This window comes from Ascaphus truei, chromosome 5 (genome assembly GCF_040206685.1).
Source record: "Ascaphus truei isolate aAscTru1 chromosome 5, aAscTru1.hap1, whole genome shotgun sequence".
NCBI lineage: Eukaryota > Metazoa > Chordata > Amphibia > Anura > Ascaphidae > Ascaphus > Ascaphus truei.
In genome coordinates this window covers 124,395,646-124,415,633 of record NC_134487.1, presented here as the reverse complement: position 1 = coordinate 124,415,633, position 19,988 = coordinate 124,395,646, and the positions used below count along the sequence as shown (strand labels likewise).

Here is a 19,988-nt window from a genome sequence, read left to right as displayed (position 1 = left end):
GGGACGGGTGGTCACCCTACCTTTTAGGGTATTAATATTGGTCTAATATGAAAGACCTTTCCCTAGTTGGTGTAGTGCTCTTCATATGTGGTGATGGTCTGGCACTCCAGAGGTTAATTGCTGGATTGGTTGCCGTTTTGCTCAATGTGTGTGCCCCTTTAAGCTAAATGCTGTGTTTGGGGATTAGCATTCAGGCTTCCTGTATTTGTACTGTAATATACTGCCAGGTATTCTCTGTGCCTTTACTTTACTGATGTGTGACTGCTAAGATCGTAGGATCTTTCAACAGTCCATTACTGTGCACGGGCTGAGACACGCTGACTCTTGAATCTCACTGAGTCAGTGTACATGAACTCGGGCTCTGCGCGTGCACGTGGTCACGTGTTTGCCGACGCGCGCGTTTCGCGAGTGCTTTGTCAAGGCTAAGGTAATCAGCAGTAAAGTAAAGGCACAGAGAATACCTGGCAGTAAATCACAGTACAAATACAGGAAGCCTGAATGCTAATCCCCAAACACAGCATTTAGCTTAAAGGGGCACACACATTGAGCAAAACGGCAACCAATCCAGCAATTAACCTCTGGAGTGCCAGACCATCACCACATATGAAGAGCACTACACCAACTAGGGAAAGTTCTTTCATATTAGACCAATATTAACAACCTAAAAGGAGCAGTACTCAGCTGTTAATTAGGTATCTGTATATACAGAATTTACAGCAGTGCCACTAACTTACCAGTATTGCAAAACAAATACTAGTATCTATTCTAGCCCTGTCATTACACACTTGGGATGTACACGTGTTAAGTATCACACACTTGTATTTAAATACCACCACTCACACATGCTGGTGTTAAAAACTCATAATAGGTGCACATAGACCTAGATCTGTATACACAAGTCTATAATGTACAGTACAAAAGCAGCTAAGTACAGGTCCAATCAACTAGTGCATCTACTAGTATTTCAATACTGGGGCACTACATCTGTGGTCCACACAGCCGCTACTTTCACCATAAGAACTCTAGCCCATTCTCTCCATATGAGGAACACTAGGGCCAGTGAATTACCCTAACACTGGGCATTAATACACCATTGTATACTCCTCTGGATACACCTATCCATAGAGTTAGCCACACTTGGCATCATTTAATCATTGTTTTAAACCCCAATATTTTAACAATATTGTCAATTAATAAAGTTATTTTAAACAAATCACCAATTCATACAGAAACAGAGTGCTATCTACAGGGGTTCTGTCTGTCTACTATGTATTGATAATGGTAAAAGACAGGGTTGCAGACCTGTCTAAGACATGCAAATGAACATACAGTAATATTTCCATTTTCCAATTTCCATTTTATATATTGGGTGTGTGGAAGCTGTCTCTCCAGTATGGGTAATGAGGAAGATGGTCAATATTAAGAGACCCCTTTAGGTTGCACTCAGCCACCTATTAATGAAGCAATTAATATCTATAGTAGCAATAGTAGTGAAATCCACTCCACCAAGGAATGTCCATTAAAAAAAAAAAAAACAATAAAAGTTTAATAATCAAATAACTCTTCTAAGTGCTCAAATCTATATACAGTGAGGAAAAAAGTCCCCAGTACTAAAGTGTATAGACGGGGGATTAGAGTGACTATAATATAACAGATACAGAAATTGTGCACTGTATCCTACTGTAGTCTCTCAAAGCCTGAACTGACTGAGAATGAATAATGAAGCTCACAATTACAAGCACTACAAGTTCCACAATAGACAAATCTGTTCTGTGAACTCATTGTTGAATATACTGATAATATAGTCAGATTTTATAACCATGGTTAGTGTTCAACCATGGATAGCATGCAAATGAACACAGCCCTGGTAACAATAACGCAATGATGGACCGTGTGTATCTTAATTGTGAGATATAATAACATATCAAAAACTCCTAATGGAGAGAATACATGTATGGATGCAAATTAGCACTGCTTGATCATAACGCTAAACCCAAACGTGGGTAGCAAGATAGCGTAGATGGACTTCGAGCAGCATAAATAATTCAATAAGTTGATGTACCTATGCTTGATAGTGTCTCTATGTTAAACAAATATTCAAAGTGATCAGTTGTGCAAATGGCATATCGACATACAACCATTGCATCCGTTGTCAGTGTGCATCCAGTATTAAAACGCCGTTATGTATACACACAGGCAATATAAGTTCCACAGTACAATGGAAAAATCTATGAAATAGTAGTATATACTGACAATGTAGTCAGATTGTGTAACAAATGAATAGTTGTCAAACGTAGATACTGTAGCATGCAAGTGAACAGAGCCCTGGTAACAGTAACACAATGATGGATCATATGTATCTAAGTCTTAATTGTGAGATACAATAATATACCAAAAACTTCTAATGGAGAAGCACTTAGAAGAGTTATTTGATTATTAAACTTTTATTGTTTTTGTTTTTATGGACATTCCTTGGTGGAGTGGATTTCACTACTATTGCTACTATAGATATTACTTGCTTTATTAATAGGTGGCTGAGTGCAACCTAAAGGGGTCTCTTAATATTGACCATATTCTGATCAATAGTCCTGCTATCCAATACCCATTCCCCTTGCACCCCACTATACTGTCATTCCTATAGAGTATTAAGGTTGATTATCATTTTTCTTTGGGTAATGAGGAATCCTATTTATTTGAAGATAGGAAAATGTATGTATAACTAGTGGATTGTAAACAGGATAAAGGGAAAGTATGACTGTGAATGTTGTGATTTTGCTGGCACTGATTTATTTATGCTGTTGATGCTTAGAATTGATCTGTTTTGGGCTCTGAGAACTCACTGGTTCCTGAGATATTCATGTTACTTTGCTCGTCCGAACAAAATAAAAATACATTGCCTGCCGAGGTCAACCCATGGAAAAGGTGACGTCATGTCCCAATGGTTTTGCAGCTTTCTATTGCCTACCGGAGCAGGGTTTTATCCAGTGATTTTTTTAAAGGAATAAAAAAATGTACTAGTTAACAGAAATGTAAGTTTCTCAGGATGCAGGGGGTCCCTGAGCTAAAGATAAGATTTTTAATTCAGCATAAACAAATAAATAATGAATATGGATTAATGCTTTAATCTAAACCATGTTGTTATGTCTGGACAGCTTAGTACATAATAAAAAAAATCTCCAAAACGTACAATTTAAGTCAAGTAAGATTGAGTGGGAATGGAAAGGGCTAACATAGAAAATTATTTAAGATGTCATATGTTTATTATATAAAAGGAGCGTGGTTAATGGCTTTCCAATAGTCTCAGAGGTTGAAGTCATGCTTTTGTAAGTGTTCACTATCTCACATATAAACTTGTTCCCGCACCCTTCATATTGTAGACAACTAATATGCAGGTTTCGGGTCTGAAACTGAAATACACTATTTCTAGGCTTTTCCTAAACATTCAGTGTTGATTTATACGAATAGCATGGAAAGGGAATTGATTAAAACCCAGGTGCAGAGAATATACAGTAGTGCTGAGTCATGTATTGCTGACAATAGCAGTTCATATTTACATGTGATGGCATAACAAGTTTTAAAGTATTATTTCAATATGTTATTTTTTCAGAGATCAAGGATGACGATTGCAATAAAACGTGTCATACCAGTGCTAAGTATGTATTTAATCCGCCCGAGCGGTCATGTGCATGTTCACATTTACCTTAAAATCAAAGATTTGTCTTTATTTTTAGAAAGTATTAGCTGTTTATAGCTTTACTCTAAAGAAAACATGGCATGAATACATATTTATAATATGACATATAACATTTACAGTGCAGCCGTATTTTATGCCTGTTTCATTGTGCTTCATGACTGCTGCGTAAAGAGTGAATTCCCTTTCAATTGCGTTCTTCAGTGTCAACTGATGAACTACTTCTGCCATATAGGAAACCATCGTAATGCTGTCATTCTTCTGCCATATAGTATAGGAAACCATCGCTAGCCTGTTCTTATTCTGCCATATAGTATAGGAAACCATCGTAATGCTGTCATTCTTCTGCCATATAGTATAGGAAACCATCGCTAGCCTGTTCTTATTCTGCCATATAGTATAGGAAACCATTGCTATCCTGTTCTTATTCTGCCATATAGGAAACCATCGTAATGCTGTCATTCTTCTGCCATATAGTATAGGAAACCATCGCTAGCCTGTTCTTATTCTGCCATATAGTATAGGAAACCATTGCTATCCTGTTCTTATTCTGCCATATAGGAAACCATCGTAATGCTGTCATTCTTCTGCCATATAGTATAGGAAACCATCGCTAGCCTGTTCTTATTCTGCCATATAGTATAGGAAACCATCGCTATCCTGTTCTTATTCTGCCATATAGTATAGGAAACCATCGCTAGCCTGTTCTTATTCTGCCATATAGTATAGGAAACCATCGCTATCCTGTTCTTATTCTGCCATATAGTATAGGAAACCATCGCTATCCTGTTCTTATTCTGCCATATAGTATAGGAAACCATTGATATCCTGTTCTTATTCTGCCATATAGTATAGGAAACCATCGCTATCCTGTTCTTATTCTGCCATATAGTATAGGAAACCATCGCTATCCTGTTCTTATTCTGCCATATAGGAAACCATCTTAATGCTGTAATTCTTCTGCCATATAGTATAGGAAACCATCGCTATCCTGTTCTTATTCTGCCATATAGTATAGGAAACCATCGCTATCCTGTTCTTATTCTGCCATATAGTATAGGAAACCATCGCTATCCTGTTCTTATTCTGCCATATAGTATAGGAAACCATTGATATCCTGTTCTTATTCTGCCATATAGTATAGGAAACCATCGCTATCCTGTTCTTATTCTGCCATATAGTATAGGAAACCATCGCTATCCTGTTCTTATTCTGCCATATAGGAAACCATCTTAATGCTGTAATTCTTCTGCCATATAGTATAGGAAACCATCGCTATCCTGTTCTTATTCTGCCATATAGTATAGGAAACCATCGCTATCCTGTTCTTATTCTGCCATATAGTATAGGAAACCATCGCTATCCTGTTCTTATTCTGCCATATAGTATAGGAAACCATCGCTATCCTGTTCTTATTCTGCCATATAGGAAACCATCGTAATGCTGTAATTCTTCTGCCATATAGTATAGGAAACCATCGCTATCCTGTTCTTATTCTGCCATATAGTATAGGAAACCATCGCTATCCTGTTCTTATTCTGCCATATAGTATAGGAAACCATCGCTATCCTGTTCTTATTCTGCCATATAGTATAGCAAACCATCGCTATCCTGTTCTTATTCTGCCATATAGTATAGGAAACCATCGCTATCCTGTTCTTATTCTGCCATATAGTATAGGAAACCATTGCTATCCTGTTCTTATTCTGCCATATAGTATAGGAAACCATCGCTATCCTGTTCTTATTCTGCCATATAGTATAGGAAACCATCGCTATCCTGTTCTTATTCTGCCATATAGTATAGGAAACCATTGCTATCCTGTTCTTATTCTGCCATATAGTATAGGAAACCATTGCTATCCTGTTTTTATTCTGCAATATACAGTAGTATAGGAAACCATTGCTATGCTATAATTCTTCTGCCATATAGTATGGGAATCCATTGGTACACCGTGAACCTAAGGCATCTCTCCATCTTCAAATTCCGAAATTAAAAAAAGACTGATATTGGCGACTGCATGTTGGACAATTTTGCACATTATTATTTTTATCATGTATTTGTACAGCGCCAACATATGCACAGTACAGTGGGGTACAGATTAATGTATATCACATAAACAGTTACATACAAGTGAGGACGAACATGCACAAACAGATACATAGAGGTAATGAGGGGCCTGCCCCTGAGAACTTACAATCTAGAGGGAATGCGAGGCAATGTTAAAACAAGAAGGTAAGGTGGCTGCTGACATCTCTAATGCTGAGATTATTGTGTTAATTGTACGCACGTTTTCCCTAGCTGTCTTGTTAATGCAGGTGGCGCTGCGTACTGCAGGTGTTCAGCCGGCTTTCAAGGAAACGGCACCGTGTGTTCAGGTAAATGAACATTTTCTGTCATTCATTCTACAAGGGGCTATCACGTAACTTCCTGTAATGTGGTCACGGAGCCGGGGTTAGGTTGTCACTTCCTTTAATGTGGTCACGGAGCCGGGGTTAGGTTGTCACTTCCTGTAATGTGGTCACGGAGCCGGGGTTAGGTTGTCACTTCCTGTAATGGGGTCATGGAGCCGGGGTTATGTTGTCACTTCCTGTAATGTGGTCATGGAGCCGGGGTTATGTTGTCACTTCCTGTAATGTGGTCATGGAGCCGGGGTTATGTTGTCACTTCCTGTATTGTGGTCACGGAGCTGGGGTTATGTTGTCACTTCCTGTAATGGGGTCATGGAGCCGGGGTTATGTTGTCACTTCCTGTAATGTGGTCATGGAGCCGGGGTTATGTTGTCACTTCCTGTAATGTGGTCATGGAGCCGGGGTTATGTTGTCACTTCCTGTATTGTGGTCACGGAGCTGGGGTTATGTTGTCACTTCCTGTATTGTGGTCACGGAGCTGGGGTTAGGTTGTCACTTCCAGGACAGTTTTAAGACCGTCGTAGGCCCTAGGCACTTTTATTTCTAGAGGCCTGTGTGTCCGATATTTTTACTCATTTTTATGCTAATTTCATCGTTTGCTTGTTTCTTTCGATACTAGCGATATTTGGCATTGATACTTTTGTTTCGATATTTAAAGGTATCGATACTTTGAAGGCATTTTAAATTAAAATTTGCTGTTTTCTCTTATTTTGTGATTTTTTTTTTGTTTGGGTATTTTTTCAAGTGAAATATTGTAGGCCCTAAAAGGTTCGTAGACCATAGGCACTGTGCCTAGCCGGCCTAATGTATAAATCGGCCCTTGTCACTTCCTGTAATGTGGTCACGGAGCCGGGGTTAGGTTGTCACTTCCTGTAATGTGGTCACGGAGCCGGGGTTAGGCTGTCACTTCCTGTAATGTGGTCACGTAGAGCCGGGGTTACAGTATGCTGTCACTTCCTGTAATGTGGTCATGGAGCCGGGGTTAGGTTGTCACTTCCTGTAATGTGGTCACAGAGCCGGGGTTAGGCTGTCACTTCCTGTAATGTGGTCACGGAGCCGGGGTTAGGTTGTCACTTCCTGTAATGTGGTCACGTAGAGCCGGGGTTAGGTTGTCACTTCCTGTAATGTGGTCACGGAGCCGGGGTTAGGTTGTCACTTTCTGTAATGTGGTCACGGAGCCGGGGTTAGGCTGTCACTTCCTGTAATGTGGTCACGGAGCCGGGGTTAGGTTGTCACTTCCTGTAATGTGGTCACGGAGCCGGGATTAGGTTGTCACTTCCTGTAATGTGGTCACAGAGCCGGAGTTAGGCTGTCACTTCCTGTAATGTGGTCACGGAGCCGGGGTTAGGTTGTCACTTCCTGTAATGTGGTCACGGAGCCGGGATTAGGTTGTCACTTCCTGTAATGTGGTCACAGAGCCGGAGTTAGGCTGTCACTTCCTGTAATGTGGTCACGGAGCCGGGGTTAGGTTTAGTCTGTTTCTCTTTTCTAAAGCAAAAGAAAATCCCCTGGGGGTGAGAGAAGCTTGATTTCTAAACCCCAATTGCAATTCTACAATACAATAAGATTATTATTATTTTGTGCACAATTTTTCCCTGTTCTAACCTTAATTCTGTGATGCAGGGGTTATGGTAAAATAAAAACGTGTTTTATTAAACTACTGAAATAAATGTACTAAAGCATAATAGCAAATTTACCTTATATTACACAAAAGCAACAAAATACCACCCGTTTATATTATAAAGAGACATGTCCTTTCTAAATGTTATATATGAATGTTGTTTCTTTTTCTGCAGCTACTTATTAGTGAGCTACAGTATCTGGATAAGGGGTATTGTTAACTCTTTTAAAAGGCAAAACTCCTATATTTTTGTAAATTTATTTCAGGTATAGACGCATGTGCCACACGCAATGGTGGTTGTGCTAATGAAGCAGAATGTCACAGAACCACACCAGGAAATCGAATATGTGTCTGTAAACCAGGATACACTGGAGATGGAGTAGTGTGTCTCGGTATGTACTGTATACACGTTAAGCCTGGATGATTGTCCATGCGACGGCACTAGCACGACAAGAACAAATGGCAGAATCCCTATGGGGCCCTGTGGCTTGCGCACAACAGAGCGCGATGGCGCAACCGGGTTTTGAAAAGACAAACATTTTTGTGTTTTCAAGCGACGGCCGCATCACGTGAGCGGTTCAGCCAATCACCGCAAACCAGCCTCGTGACGAGTCCGCCACGCCTCCCCATTCGCTTCCAGCTGAACTCACACAACGCTCGGGCGAGAGGCGCCCGCGATGCGATGAGCGCACACGTGTGGACTATATTCATAGCCTTAGAAACAATTGTAGGGTGTTGTGTTACTGTGTGAACAACAAGGAAACATGCCCGTGCTGTGAGATTTATCCATTATACATTTTTTTCAGTGCATTTATTTCTGTTTCTATTTTCCAAATATACAAATAAAATAACAAATCCTTCTGACCTCACTTAGTAACTAATGTTCGTACCCGGAGCACCTGCCAAACTAGCTCTCTGCCATCATAGTCATTGTAGGGGGGACTCCTTGATGGAGAAGTATTTAGGAGTGCTTGTAGACAGCAGGCTTAACAATAGTGCCCAATGTCATGCAGTAGCTGCAAAGGCAAACAAGATCTTATCTTGTATTAAACGGGCAATGGATGGAAGGGATGTAAACACAATTATGTCCCTTTACAAAGCATTAGTAAGACCACACCTTGAGTAAGGAGTACAATTTTGGGCACCACTCCTTAGAAAAGACATTATGGAACTAGAGAGAGTGCAGAGAAGAGCCACCAAATTAATAAAGGGGATGGACAATCTAACTAACGAGGAGAGGCTAGCTAAATTAGATGTATTTACATTAGAAAAGAGGCGTCTAAGAGGGGATATGATAACTATTTACAAATATATTCGGGGACAGTACAGGGAGCTTTCAAAAGAACTATTCATCCCAAGGGCAGTACAAAGGACTCTGGGGCATCCTTTTAGGTTGGAGGAAAGGACATTTCACCAGCAACAAAGAAAAGGGTTCTTTACAGTAAGGGCAGTTAAAATGTGGAGTTCATTGCCCATGGAGACTGTGATGGCAGATACAATGGATTTGTTAAAAAAAAGGTTGGACATCTTTTTGGAAGGGAAAGGTATACAGGGATATACCAAATAAGTATACATGGGAAGGATGATGATCCAGGGAGTAATCTGATTGCCAATTCTTGGCGTCAGGAAGGAATTTATTTTTTCCCTTATGAGATATCATTAGATGATATAACACTGTGGTTTTTTGTTTGCCTTCCTCTGGATCAATAAGTAAGTATAGATATAGGTTAAAGTATCTGTTGTCTAAATTTAAATGTAACTATGTAACTAGTTTCTCCAAGTCTTCCTTTTCCCATTGAAATTCAGGACTATTTAGTACCAAAATGCACTGGAACTTGAGGTGGAAAATATGTACTAGATCGAATTCTTATAGTGACAGGAGAGCATGTGAGCAATGCCAAATGTACCTAACTGAGTCATCAAGGGATGGACAAGAAGCTCAAGAACATGATATTGAAAGTGATGCTTTCATGCCATTTTTAAGCAATGCAGTATAGCCTTTCTACATTGAATTAATAATAAACTGTAAAACTACACATTTGTGTCCTTAGAGATCAATCCTTGTTCAGAAAATAACGGTGGATGTGATACAAATGCTGAATGCACCAAAACTGGACCGCAACAGGTAAAGCAAATATTTCTCCTAAAAATCAACACAAATCAAACTACTTGATAGTAAATATGAAGCACCACCAGACTCCCTGAAATAAAGAAACATACCCAGACCAGTGACATAAAGAGAATTTTACACACACCCGTAAAACGTGATTTAAAAAAAAAAAGTGTGTAACATTAGTGGTAGCAAACACATAATTATATATGTGAAACTGCATTGAAATAAGATATATACTTTCATTCCACGGAATTCATATCCAGTCTGTCTTTTATTTTTGTTCCATTGAAGACTTGAGGTTCCTCTAGTTTAAAGGAACCGTCTCATTGCGCTTACAAAAATCTTTCGAATTCAACTTACCAAATGTCATTAAGTGTAGGTTCCTTGCATACTGTGCAAGTGTCATCACTTTGATTTATTTTTTCAAGTTTGAGCTTCTTTACATTTTAAGCAAAGACTTCTTCAACGGGGGCTGATGGCCACTCACTCCTGTCATGACATGATCATAATTAATGCATATCCGTCCCAGCCTAAGGATACAAGAGTAGATCAGGAGAGGCCAACTCCAGTCCTCAGGGGCCACCACTAGGTTAGGTTTTAAAGATATACTTGCTTCAGCACAGGTCGCTCCATCAGTAGCTCAGTCATTGACCAAATGACTACCAATATGGACTACATCACATTCTTACTCAATTCTACAAGTTATTCCTGCAAGTCATTGACTGAGCCACTGATGGAGCCACCTGTGCTGAAGCAGGGATATCCTTAAAACCTGACCTGTTGGTGGCGATTGAGGACTGGATTTGGCCACTCCTGGAGTAGATGATAAAGAGCAGAGGGACTTTGCATGTGTAAGGGAGGTGGTGGGAGTATGCAAAGATGTTCTCAACACTGGGACATCCCACAAAAGTAACAAGCTACAATTCATCAAATCCACCCAACTTTCATGTTACCACCCATTCTCATTGGTGCCAGGGGGGCACCTTTAACAAACATTGTTTATAGACTTATTGTGCGACTCCATAAAGCAACAATGGATCATAGAAACACAAAGCTGCCCCGAAGGGGAGAGGGTGAGAGCTTCTCAGTGCAACCTTCTCAGTTCCACTCGTCATATAGATAGCAGCAGACAGAGCACTCTCTGCTCAAACATAACAACTGCTAACTTTTAATTAGCATGAACACAGGTTCCTGCGGTACCTTATACTGTATAACTTTATTTACGGCTGATCATAGAATTCCAGAAAAAAAACAAAGGGATGCCTCATGCATTTTACCATAAAAGTGACATGTAATATCTGCTTGAGCTGAATATTGTATACACATTTGTATTTTTCTATTTCTACAGTCTGTCTGTAACTGTTTACCACGTTACTCTGGAGATGGCAAAAAGTGCACCCCTATTAATCCATGTTTAACAGTGAGTATCAATGTTTGTTTGGTTATTTATTTCCATACTTTGAGATGCTTACCAGAAACCCAAAACCCAACAATGACAATCTCAGGGGCTGTACTATGTGAAAAAAAGCATACAATTCACACAGACTTTTTTTTTAATGGTTACTATATTATTTGCAGTGCTTTTAGTTTTCTTGCATTGGTGCTTCAATAAAGTAAACAAAAAAGCATTCATTTTCAAGATTTAATAGCATATTTTGTTATTAATCTTATCAAATTTTATCTTGTGTTATATTATCTATTGTTTTACGCAACTCGTGTAATGAACACATTTCCCTTTGCGTGACCAGAAAAATGGTGGTTGTAGTGAATTTGCGACATGTAACTATACTGGACCAGCAGAAAAGACTTGTGCGTGCAAAGCTGATTATATTGGGGATGGAATGAACTGCAAGGGCAACATCTATCAGGTACGATGTCTTGCTCACTATTAATGGTTATTTTGCTTAATGACATTCATCAAATTCTTTTCTAACCTATGACAACACAATATCTTACTGTGTCATCATGGCGCTATACCCACATATCGGTTTCATATTGTACGAACCATTGCCCTTTAATATAAACATGACAAACTAAGCACAACTCTTGTAGTTAACTTTGGTTCCTTAGCCTTACCGGCCCTTATTCAATATGCCGTGAAGCTACACTATCTTCTGCATGTCAGGGAAGATCTGAGCTCAACTGAAAGTAAAAGGAAACAAGCTTTTATTGAAACAACAACAGTTTACAGTATATAAACCTCATTGGGCTCTTTTTCAGGACCAGAAGTTTGAAAGCAAGGATCAACCATGCGAAGTCGCAAGCTTGCATAGTGTTGGTCTAATAAAAAGTATCATACTACCTACTTTTTCATTTTTTCATTTTTTAAATACATATACAGTAGTTGGAATGGCTTTTTTTTTTGTCCACATCAAATACTTTACAGATTATGGAATTGTGATTCTGAATTTTAGTAGATTTTCTCATTATCATGAGAGTTGCCCTTATATTGCTTTTCTGTACACTTCAGTTATCTAACGAAGCTCTCCATTTCTTATCAACAACATACTGTATTAGTTGTTGTTAACAACGCATAGATTGGTTCTCACCTCTTCACCCTCTCTCATCCATTCCCTGGTTCTTCTGTGCTGGCCGGTTTCTTATTACCAGAAACAGAAAGTGAAGGAGACTGACCTCATGGTGCACAGAAAGCCTGTAGAATAGTAATATTGGTTTGGAGGCATGTGTGATTATTTATTCCAAGCAAAAGTTTTGTCGTTGATGAGAGATTATTTTTAATAACAAGCCAGGTGGTAACCATGTTAATTTATTTTATAATTAATTAACTTATGGCTTTGATCTTTGCTTTAGGAGCTGCCGAAGAATACAGAAACGTCCCATTTTTACTATCAGCTACAGGTAGGCCAGGGACTGCTTTGGAAAGGTATATTTCCATTCACTAAGTAAATAATCTGGTTGTAGCATAGTCACGTGTAGCTTCGCAAAATGACAATCATTTGTTGTAATTAATACAAAGATTAAAATGATGCATTGTCCATGTAAATAATCGAACAATATAATTACATTTTGCTAAATGTTAAGAATTGCTCATGCTCAAATAAGAAAAGAAGATCTTATCAAAAAAGAAAATTGCTGTAACTTGATTTTATGTCATTCATTTAAAGAAACGGCATATCAAAGCAAAACATATGCGATAGAAAATATATATGTATTATTTTTGATAGCACACTCAGAGGGTGCATGCTAACCAACAATAAGATCATTTTAGAAATGTATTTAGAACTTCTTGCATTCAATAAATGTAATGAAATCAGTGATAATACTTTGTGTTCGGAAATAAATAACGCAGGATTTGTTCCTGATTTAACGCCTTACTCACAAAGCATTAGGATTTATATGCACAATAACTGCGTGTTACTGGCCTATTTTTAATGCAGGTGTTTGGCCATAATGGAGGACATACAGGGTGGTCAAATCCTTGCCACAAAAGTCTTTTAACCCCTTTGATACCAGATTAGCTACCAATGCTTAGCTAAGGAATTACTTCAGGCCCCAAAGAGGTTACCATACAAACACAAATATATCCTAAAACTACATGGACTGCCCACTCCATGCATTACCAGAGAAGCTAGTAGGGCTTTTTTGTGGCCTTACTAACTAGGCTGTTTAATGGAAATTGGCAATATCCATACTACAATTTCCATTATCGACCTTTAGCCCTATATGTCCCAAAGAGACCACAATTTAATTTTTAGTACCCCAGATTTCTTTGGAACAGAAAGATGATAAATTGATTTTCACAAGGAGTTGGCACTGGCCGTTACCACAATGCCGCTCCTTATCTCTAGCAATATATAGCATCTCTTATGCCACTATTACTAAACCATGAAAAGTACTGATTTTTGTTTTATTTTGCTCTTACATCATCAGTCAAACAACATCGGTGACCTCTCAGGACCTGGGCCTTTCACAGTCTTCATTCCCAACACTAATGCTTTTAACAACGAACCCCGGGTAAGAAGGATACATTCAACTTTATATAGGGGTTTCAATGCTTCAGTGCCAACTGACATTAAAATACTCTCTCTCTCTCTCTTCAGACCAAAGAATGGGCTGCGAAGGGAATGATGGCCCAGATTCTTTTATACCATGTTGTGTCTTGTACCCAGCTCACAAAAGAGGATCTAACATCAATGTCAACAGTTACCTCTCTCCAGGGAGATTCACTGAAAGTTACTGTCTCGCAGGTAATAACAAAATTGGTGCATTATAAAATACAATGAAAGTTGCAAAAAGTTTGATATGCCAATAAAATGATTGCAAACGGCCACAGCTAATGAAAACAAAATGAGGGTCTGTGAGTACTCTTTGGATGCCTCCAAGTGACCTTTTATTGGGCCAAATCTAGAACAAGTTTCAGAAAATATTCTTATTATAATCATACTTTGTTTTACTTTTGCAGGATTCTGTGTTCTTAAATGACAATGCTAAGATTGTTTCTTCTGATATGCTGATGACAAATGGTATTGTACACATCATTGATAAAGTGCTTGTTCCCCAAAACATGCAAATATTTACAAAAGATACCACGGTGGTAAAACTGGTAAGTGTTACTATTTGATGACATACAGTAATAGCAAAGGAAGTGATAAGTAGTATCTACTAAAGACTGCTTTGATTTGATTTGACTGTATGATTTGATCTTGCGATTAATCAGGTTACATTGTTTCTAGTATAGTCAAGTATAACGTCTCATAACTACATAGTCTTATGTTCTCATTGTGCTATAAAAATGAAGCATTGTGCATGTGAACCATGAAACAATATAAAAAAATTCAAAAGTTGCTGAGATAAAAAAAAAGTTATTTTTTAATAGAATATGTAGACGATATCTAAAATATCTTTGTGTACAAGGTTTTCTGAATATGATTTTTATTACTGCTATTACTAGTTTATTCATGAAATAGCGATACTTCTACAGAGGTGTTACAGGTTAGGACAATAAAAGAATTCAAATCTGCTTGGGTTATCCTGAATTTAACATTGTCCTTAAAGTTTGTTTGTGAACAGAGTCTTCTTGTACAGTTATGTGCTAGTCAGAAGCTATGTCCATATTTGCAGGGCATTGTGATAAAAATGTACACAAAACATGTATAAATTAAATAGGTAGAAATAATAAAGTACAGATACCTAACTTAGCAAAAATACTGAAAGTAACTAAAGTGAAATCTAACTGGTAGAGGTTGTATGGAATTCATAATGTAATTCCTTATGAAAATCTACCTCTTGTATGTTATCATGACCATTTCCATTTGGAAAGCAAAATATTTCTAGGCCATGACTATTAATTAGGACTTTGAACACTTTGGCCATTATTTACCCAAGTCTGGTAAATCAATAATAATATTTTATGTTCACAATTTGCAGCAACTTTTTTTATTATCTATTCAGTAGACATAAATTGTAAAGTTGCCTTCTTCATGGTCACTGTATTGCTGTAGATGTCTTTGCAACTGAGATCTGCACAGAAGGGCAGAAAATTGGTGTAATAAGGCATAGCAGTGCATTACCACACCCTAGCAAAGTCTTAACATGAAACCCTGAAAGTCAAACAGAAATGTATTCTTCATGCAGCAGTAAACATATTACATTCTTTTATCCATAGTGGTCAGCAATACATGGGCAATCCATGGCTATGTTGACTAAATGGCATATAAGGTGGTTATGTGCTTACTACCCTAACGCCTTGTAATCTAATGTGCTTGATGAGGAAGTACCGTACATGTAACATTTAATGACAAACCAAGGATACATCAAAGAAAAAAAGCCATGTGCATACATATCTATATATAAACAAAAATACACACACCTTTACTCCAATAAAAGCCTATCTGTTATTTTAAATAAAAAATGTTTGTTGCATACAAGCCGGGGAGAAAGGGAGGGGGGGAGAAATACATTTTAGGTTTCTTAAAAATAAAAATTCTGGATACATTATTTGTAACCTCTTCAGTGCCAGAGAAACCTAAAAAACGTGGGCATGTAATGCGCTGAAATGAAGTTTTGATTGGGTCTTTAACTTATCCCTGATAATGCCTATACTTTTCTCTGTAGGACGATTTTACAAAGGTTGCGGAAACTTATGGATACGCCATGTTCAGCAAATTGCTACAGGTAACAAACGTACTTTTATCATTTTATTATAACTGAACAATTGCTTTGCAGTTCATTTTAATATGTCCTGACGTAGTATTGTAGGAGGGGCACATTCACATGAAATAATCCCGCCTTTTACGCAACATACAAATACCGTCGTCATGTAAATACCAGGGAGTGCCTTCACATTGTTTGTGCTTTTAAAATGGAGAGTAATGATATATTTTCGGGGCTTTATATTCTCTAAAAGTCAGTCATGTAATGACAGTTCGGTATGATGTACTTTATATAATTTGCGGTGGTGGCACCCTTTTAGATTGTAAGCTCGGGGAGGCAGCGATTCCCTTTCCTATAGTCTGGTTTTATGTCAGTTGCTGTGTACATTGTTGGCACTAAATGACTAAAACTACACATACATAACATTTAACCCACACACCATCTCAGCCTTTGCAGACATATAGCCATATTTATCAAGCAGTCGTCTGCCATAAGACACTATCTAGCACTGAATGACACTTTAAAAGCCCATTCAGGTCAATGACCTCTTTCAGCACGGGAAGGTGTCCTGTGGCAGAATTCTGCTTAGGGATATAAATATCTTTACATTTGCTTCACAAATTTTTGTTTCTAGATTTCTCTTAAATGTAATTTTGTTTACATTGCTCGGAAATGTCCGAAAATAGAATTAGGTGCAGCATTTTCACCAGATTGTCGCTACATTTTGTGAGAATTGCAGTAAATAAATGGCTATAGATGTGCACATTTTCAACCAAATTTGCGCATGGGATAGACATAGTTAGCAGAGTAACTATTGACCTATATACCTCCCAATGGAGTCACTTATAACCCATGTGCCTCTCTCTCACCATATTTCAGGGTGTGAAAATAGATATTTTTTTCTGGAGAAATTCGATAATTTTTATCAAAGATGTCAAAGTTTGATAAAAAACTATTTAATTTCGCTGAAATTTTTATCAGCTATAAAGTTGTAGCAAACTTTTGCCAATTTTCTAACTATTTTTTGAAAGTTCAATTGAAACATTGGTTAATCAAATTTGATTAATCTCGCACATGTCTATAAATGACCAGGTGGCCTGATAACATTCATATTCATGAATTAACATTAGTTAAAAAGGATATGACATCACTTTAAGGGATGATGTCACATCGTTTAAGCTAATGTAACATATCACATGGTACATGAACCAATGGGATTGTCTTCAATCCCATTGGCTGTAATACCATGTGATTTGAGACGTGGTTTCAAGGACGTGACGTACCTCCCTTGAAGATAACGTCACATCCTTAAAAAAAAAAAAAAAGACCTTAAAAAAAAAAAGAGGCGGGCACATGATACAGCGTCCAATCAGATTGGAGCGGTACCATCTGACCCTAAAATGTGATGTCACAGGCCCTATATAAGGCCTGTTCCGTCCCATTTTAGCTCAAGAAGACGACAGGACAACATCCGTTGTGGATTAAACATGGGGTTTTGGATTGAAAGAAAGAAAGAAAGAAAGAAGATTAAAGAAAAGAAGAAAATAATGACAGATGAAGATAGTAGAAAGAAGATTTTTTTGACATTTGTATTTTTTGGCAAATGTTTTTTTTCAATTGATTGTTATTTTTTTCGATTTCTGTTTATTGTTAGGATTAAATTTTTTGAATTTGGATGGCTTGTTTTTTAGTATGTTTTAGGATTGGTTAGCGTTTTAAATTAATTAATTGTTTTGTTGGCTTGTGGTTTTATTTATTTAATTGATTTGTTGGCTAGTGGTTTTATTTATTTAATTGATTGGATTGTGTTTATTTTATTTTATTCTTTATTTTGGAATAATATCATTTTTATTCTTTTGCTGTTTTGGTGATAGATAAATGTTATTCATGTGAACTATTAGGCTTTTTAATTATTTTATTGTTGGAGTGTTTAGGTGCTTGTGTATTTATTTTATACTTGTGTATTTTTGGCCTGAATAATTGTTATTAGGTTGACCATTGAGTGCTATAGTGGCTTATCTTGCCCATATTATATGGGTATGATGAACGACTGTGCCAATCAATGGCTATAGGTTGGGTATAGTGGGCCCGGGGTGAGTGGTTAGGAATCCCGGGTGGGTAGCGGGGGAGGGTGGGTTAACCCCTTAATTACTATTGCGGTTATTAATCGCTAAGGTGATTAAGGGCTTAGGGGTCATTAGATTGTATTTTTTCATGTACTCTTGCTGGCAACGGAGGTCATGGACCTGGAGTATGCTGATGACGACGCCCTTCTTGCTGGCAGGGGTAAGTAGAAAGTTTTATTTACTTTATTTATTTTGGATGGCTAATGTTTGATTTTATAATGGGCAATTGAGCTATTGTCCATATCTGGATAATAGTTATTTTGCCCATTAATGTACTGTATGTGTTTTGGGGGGGGGGGGTTGTTGGGGATAGAGAAGGTGGGTAGTAGGGTTGTTGTGTTTTTTTAATGTTTATTGTGGGTAGCAGAGGCGGGTGAAGGTGGTATTTGGCCCTTGGTGAGTGTTTATACCTGCCGAGTGGGTAGCGGGAGGGGTCAAGCCCTTCATTACCTTAGCGGTATTAACCGCTAAGGTAATGAAGGGGTTAAATCCACCCGCAAACTTCCGCAACACCTACACACCCACAAAGGGCCATATATCACCTTCATCCACCCCTGCTACCCACAATAAGCATGGCACTGGTAGTTAACCTCTTCATTGCCTTCGCGGTCAGCCGCTAAGGTAATGAAGTTGCCTGTAAATACATTTTTATTGCATGGGATTCATGCCGGGGGTCTCTGGTGCTGATATAAATGGTTATCAGCTCCGGAGATTCCCGGTATAAATCCAATGCAGGAAAAAAGCATTTTTTTGTTTCTAAGTCCTCTCTCGCCGCCTTCTCAGCAGGTTCTCAAACAGCCTCACGCCAACTTTTCCTGGCGTGAGGATTTTGGGAGAAACTCGCCATTCTAGAGCCGCGATTAGCCTCGATAAACTAATCGCGGCTACTAGAATAGCACGAGTTTCAGAACCTGCGGATAAGTGGCTTATCGCCGCTCGCCCGTTTTGGACAGCTGAAAAAATTGGCGATTCATGCCTTTATCGCCCACTTATCGAGGCTTACAGAATAGCAGTAGGCATTTTGGCTGAAAAGGTGGGTTATCGAGGCTTATAGAATAGGCTTCTTAATGTTTGGAAAATTTTGTTGCAAAGTATGTTGTTTTTGCACAAAAATATAGGAAAATTTCACCAGAAAGAACATTGAAGTTAAGATCTCAAACCCTTGATCCTGCCCGTCCTTACTAGTATTTAGTGGTGGAACTAGGTGGGAGAGATGAGCAGGCAGCTGTTCCCCTGGGTGCAGCCTTATGGGGGGAGCAGAAATCCCCCTGGTTGCCTGTGCTGCGGCGCTGTGTTGTTTAATCTGTCAGTTAGCGCTGCAGCTAGAGATAGCACGCCCGATCCTACTTCGCCACCGTGTTATCAGAATCGGGCGTTGTGATTGGCTGTAGTGCTGTCTGAGAGGTGTGTTAGTGCAGTGCCAGGCAGTGAGAAGAGACGGTGGGGAACAGAGAGCGGGCGGCAGAGGCTGGGGACATGAGCAGAGAGAGGAGCGGCAGAGGCTGGTGGCGGGAGCAGAAAGAGGCACGGCAGAGGCTGGTGGCAGGAGCAGAGAGCAGGGGCGTGAGTGAGGCAGAGACCTGCAGGACTCTGCCCGTCCCTGCTCTGCATGAGGTCACAGGGATGGGAGAGGAGTGTCTGTGCTGCTGTGTGCCAGTGTGTCTAAGTGTGCTGTGTGTGTCAGTGTCTGTCAGTGTGCTGTGCGGTGTCGTAGTGCATCAGTATGCTTTGTTTCAGTGTCTGCCAGTGTGCTGTGTGTCAGTTTGTGTAAGTATGCTGTGTATCTGTCAGTGTGCTCTGTATGCTGGGAGGTGTGTAGGGAGGTGTGGAGTGGAGGGAGAATGGGAGAAACTTGCTCCGCGCACAAAAACACCTACAGTCGTTACGGAAGGGTGACCATATTTGTCCCAGC

General features: G+C 38.9%; 1 protein-coding gene across 1 annotated transcript in view; it reads left to right on the top strand.

Annotated features, from left to right (window-relative positions):
- Window positions 1-19,988, top strand: part of STAB2 (stabilin 2) — a 182,053-nt gene that overhangs the window by 116,756 nt on the left and 45,309 nt on the right. Inside the window, exons 40-50 of the mRNA XM_075600600.1 lie at window positions 3,608-3,653; window positions 5,993-6,069; window positions 7,990-8,115; window positions 9,775-9,848; window positions 11,185-11,256; window positions 11,585-11,704; window positions 12,648-12,695; window positions 13,728-13,811; window positions 13,898-14,044; window positions 14,260-14,400; window positions 15,912-15,971. Coding sequence (XP_075456715.1) covers window positions 3,608-3,653; window positions 5,993-6,069; window positions 7,990-8,115; window positions 9,775-9,848; window positions 11,185-11,256; window positions 11,585-11,704; window positions 12,648-12,695; window positions 13,728-13,811; window positions 13,898-14,044; window positions 14,260-14,400; window positions 15,912-15,971 — 995 coding nt within the window. The remainder of the gene's footprint in view (window positions 1-3,607; window positions 3,654-5,992; window positions 6,070-7,989; window positions 8,116-9,774; window positions 9,849-11,184; window positions 11,257-11,584; window positions 11,705-12,647; window positions 12,696-13,727; window positions 13,812-13,897; window positions 14,045-14,259; window positions 14,401-15,911; window positions 15,972-19,988) is intronic.